At 40.0% G+C, this 3,849-nt stretch overlaps 1 protein-coding gene across 1 annotated transcript; it reads right to left on the bottom strand.

Annotated features, from left to right (window-relative positions):
- Positions 1 to 656: 656 nt before the first annotated feature.
- Positions 657 to 3,534, bottom strand: eny2 (ENY2 transcription and export complex 2 subunit). Its single transcript, XM_040012681.1, has 5 exons — positions 3,312 to 3,534; positions 2,982 to 3,062; positions 2,475 to 2,545; positions 1,569 to 1,643; positions 657 to 1,372 (listed from the first exon to the last, which is right to left on the bottom strand). The coding sequence occupies exons 2-5, from the start codon at positions 3,047 to 3,049 to the stop codon at positions 1,299 to 1,301; spliced, it is 288 nt and encodes a 95-aa protein (XP_039868615.1). The 5' UTR covers positions 3,050 to 3,062; positions 3,312 to 3,534; the 3' UTR covers positions 657 to 1,298.
- Positions 3,535 to 3,849: the final 315 nt, after the last annotated feature.

Below are 3,849 nucleotides of genomic sequence, written 5' to 3'. Positions count from 1 at the left end.
TTTGTTATTTTGGTGGTATGTTTTGCTAGAAGACCCAGCAATAACCCATCTTCAGTGCTCTGGCTGAGAGAAGGTTCTCGTCCAGAATTTTATGGTACATGGCCCTGTTCGTGAGCCCCTCAAGTCAGTAAAGCTGTCCTGTACAGAAAAACATAATGTTTCCACCTCCGTGCTTGGCTGTGGTGTTCTTTGGATCATACGGTAATCAGCATTTCTCTTTCTCTAAACACGGCCAGTTGAGTTGATCCCAAAGAGCTCAATTTTGGAGTCGTTTACATATTCACTGGCGAACTTTCAGATGGGCCTGTACATAAGCCTTCTTACTTACCCCACTGTACAAGAAGCCTGAAATAGAAATATCAGACGTTTTGTGTATTAAAATAATAACATAAAAGTAGTAGGATAAATTGCGTTATACATTTACCACTGGCATAGATTGGATGTTGGAATGATAATATGCAAGAATTCGATTTAAAAAATTTTTAAAATCAAAGTTATCAAAGTGAGTGGATATGATTTTCTTCATGGTTTACATCATCATGATAGAAAATACAATCATGATATCAGCAACTGTTTCCACCTTGTGCCCATAAAACAAGTCTGGACAGTAACTGCTTCAATCTGAAGGAATTTGTTCTAAAAATGACTTTCTCCAGTTCAAAGAAGAAAAACCTTTATTTAAACAGCACATCTCATGTACAAAGGATGACTACATAAGCAAGGTAGGTGTATTTACATAACTGTAATAGCGGGAGGCATAGGATTGGTAGAAACAACTAGATCTGTCAGTACTTTGTGTGATCAGCCACAACATTAGAACCACTCACAGGAGACGTATATAACATTGATTACTTCATTATATGACATTACCATATTCTAATGGGAACCCTTTAATCCCAGCATGCATTTGTTGCCATCCAAACATTGTGGAAAACCAAGCATTACTCCCCACTCTGCCACACTGCAAACACTGATTGACAAAATGACAGAAAGCCCACGGCATTGACCAAGGCACAGAACGGCCAATCTGACAGAGCATCCTCGGTATGAGCTGGGACAATCCCGAGGCCAAATCCCGCAACGCACAGGATTTAAAAGTATGCACTGCCAACATCCTGGGGCCAGACAAGACAGGCGGGTTCTGTGTCTGTGGGCTGCTGTCAAAGCAGAATATTAAGGAGGTAGCTTTAATGTTGTGGCTGACTGGTATTTGTCTCTGAAATGCATTAAATTCATGAGAAATATAAATCTGTATTAGGGTAGTATAGACAAGTGGTGTAATGAAACATTAATCCAAATTATGTGGCATGCTGAGCCAAGAAGCCTCTTATTCTGTGTAGAAGGTCTTTCTTCACGCTGTCTGGCACCAAGGCTGCAAGACAAAAAAATAATATCAGCTGCTGTGAACAATCTCTGTGTCTAAACTCACACAAACACAACCTTACCAATTTAGATCATCTAAACTATTATGTTTTCTTATATAAACAATACGGGAAAAAAGGAGAGCCTAGACAGGAACTGATACTTATACTACACACGGTTTCATTTGAATAGAGAAAGTGAGGTACCTCTGCCTTTGGGAGTGATTTCTACAACCAGGTCGTCCACAGTCACGTGCTCCAAGCCCTTTTCTTTGATGACTTCTGCACATTGAACAAAAGCAAAAGATGAGTCAGTCTCACATCAGTCTACAACAAAACACAACCGCAAGCTTCTTTCCAACATCTAGTTAATGAAAGGAGTTTCTACAGTCAAACTTTAGCTTCAGCAGCTAACCATGTGCATGCCAAGAGTGCACTGTCTTCATGTCTTCAACTGGCTTCAACAGGATGCTAGTCTCGCCTAGGGGAACACATTTCTATGCTTATCTCATCAAGTCTTTCGACTTTTCCTCACATTGTTTTATGAACGAAGGATGTTTTCATGCAGATTGACAACATCCAATGATCTCATTTCAGTTAATGTGTCTTTTCTTTTGATACGATAATCCATAACTGCTTCAAATTAAGAAGGATAAATTGTTAAGACAGGGCATGCACTACTGTGCATCATTAAGGCTGGGCACAGTGAAGCCTGGGCTTTGGCTGGGTTGTGCAGCGACCCCAGGTGCTTCCACCTCAGGTATAAAATGTTTATTCTAATGCTGACATTTAGCAACTTTATTACCACATGCTGTTGGGCTGTGTTATTTTAGGGTTTCTTTAATAACTTCAAAACAGACATTAAAGGTCACTTTAATGTCAATATAGTAGAAATGGCACTGGTTACATATTAATATAGTTTAACCAGTCAGATTTACAGAAAAACTATATTTAAATATGCTCCAACTTTCATACAGTAATCTACATTTGTTAATATATCAGCCTCTTTAAAACCACATCACACCGCCTGAAGTTCAGTTTTTGTTTTTTTAATCCTATAACCTGACCATATTGATGTGACATTTATGATAACAACACCACTGTTCTCTTTACCTTTGCAGTGAGCCTTCATCTGGTCCTTCCATCCGCACTCAGTGAGCCTAGCCCTCAGTATCTCTTTCAATCTGTCCATAAGATACAAGCACATATCACACTGCGCCCTTATCTCCTAATGTTATGAAGTTATGAACAACGGCTGGAAATCCCACTGTTTCATATAAACACCGTCAGCTTTACAAACATGTTATTCAGAGTGATGCATGCCACTGAAATGAAGATGTGATAAGTGCAGATACTTTCTAGTTTGAAGCATCAACCGGAGTTGAGTATTTACTATTATATGAAATGTGTGCCTAGTGAACATGTAGCAGCCACATGTTTGCTTTACAATAGCTGGTAATGTCTTTAACTCAACTGATGCACTGAGCACTACTGACGTACTGAAACGTGACAGAGCTTGTGCTTTATAGAAGCTTTACAGTCACACATGCATGGATTCAGCTAGTTACAGTGAACAAATACGAATATATCATTATTAAGAAAGGGCTATAACCGACTCACCTCTCTCTTTCTCCCATCTCGGTCAACTTTTGGTTTATTGTTGCTCTCATTCTGGACTCCCTACTCATAATCTTTGATTTCCTAAGAACAACAAAGAACACACTGTGTAGTGAATCCAGAGGAAAATCGGGCTAATGTAGCCATGTTAGTTCATTAACAACAGTAACCCGAACGTGAATGTGCGCGCGCGCGCGCGCGCGCGTTACCACGTTACACCCACGTTACTAAAGTACTTTAAACCACATTAGTTCCCATTCCCAGCATCCAGGTCTTTAAAGCCAGTAAAAATGTGAGCTTCACAACCGAAGTCAAAAGTCAACATTTACTTACACTCCGGAGAAAGTTGAATGACAGAGGTCTCAGTCTTTACCAGATTCGGTAAGCATACGCTACATCAAAAATAGAAATGGCGCTATGCGGCGCTAACAAGCTGTGCTTTAAGTAACAAATATCCGATTCCACAAGAGATCCACGAAAAGAATCACAAGTTGTTTTTACTTCGCGGATTTAACCATCACGTATTACACTCCGAGAGGAAACACAGCTGCGTTCAATGGTTCCTACGCTTCGCAGCCCACGCAGTGCAATACTCTAATAGGTCACGCGGCGGCGGTGTTGATTACGATATGTACTCTAATCGAAATCTACAGCTCACTTTGACCTTTAGAGCTCCTCAGCTATTGGTCCCTGCTGCTGTATACTGTGCCTTACATGCATTTTATTAGCTTGACCTGGTCACCAGCTTTTCAAGACATGACTTGGATGGGTTAATTAGAATCAGAATGAGAATACTTTATTCCCGAAGGAAATTATGTGTGTTACAGTTGCTCCAAGACAGTAACATTAACAGACTAAACTAAGTAAATAA

The sequence above is a fragment of the Simochromis diagramma genome, unplaced genomic scaffold (genome assembly GCF_900408965.1).
Source record: "Simochromis diagramma unplaced genomic scaffold, fSimDia1.1 OVJJ01000618.1, whole genome shotgun sequence".
In the NCBI taxonomy this organism is placed as follows: domain Eukaryota; kingdom Metazoa; phylum Chordata; class Actinopteri; order Cichliformes; family Cichlidae; genus Simochromis; species Simochromis diagramma.
This window is presented reverse-complemented; position numbering and strand designations above follow the sequence as displayed.

Excerpts from the sequence above, each read along its gene's own strand:
- eny2 (XM_040012681.1), bottom strand. The coding sequence starts at position 3,049 with ATGAGTAGGGAGTCCAGAATGAGAGCAACAATAAACCAAAAGTTGACC. Across the intron at positions 2,546-2,981 it reads GAGATGGGAGAAAGAGAGAG|ATTGAAAGAGATACTGAGGG; the intron begins GTGAGTCGGTTA and ends TCTTATGGACAG. Across the intron at positions 1,373-1,568 it reads AATCACTCCCAAAGGCAGAG|CCTTGGTGCCAGACAGCGTG; the intron begins GTACCTCACTTT and ends TTTGTCTTGCAG.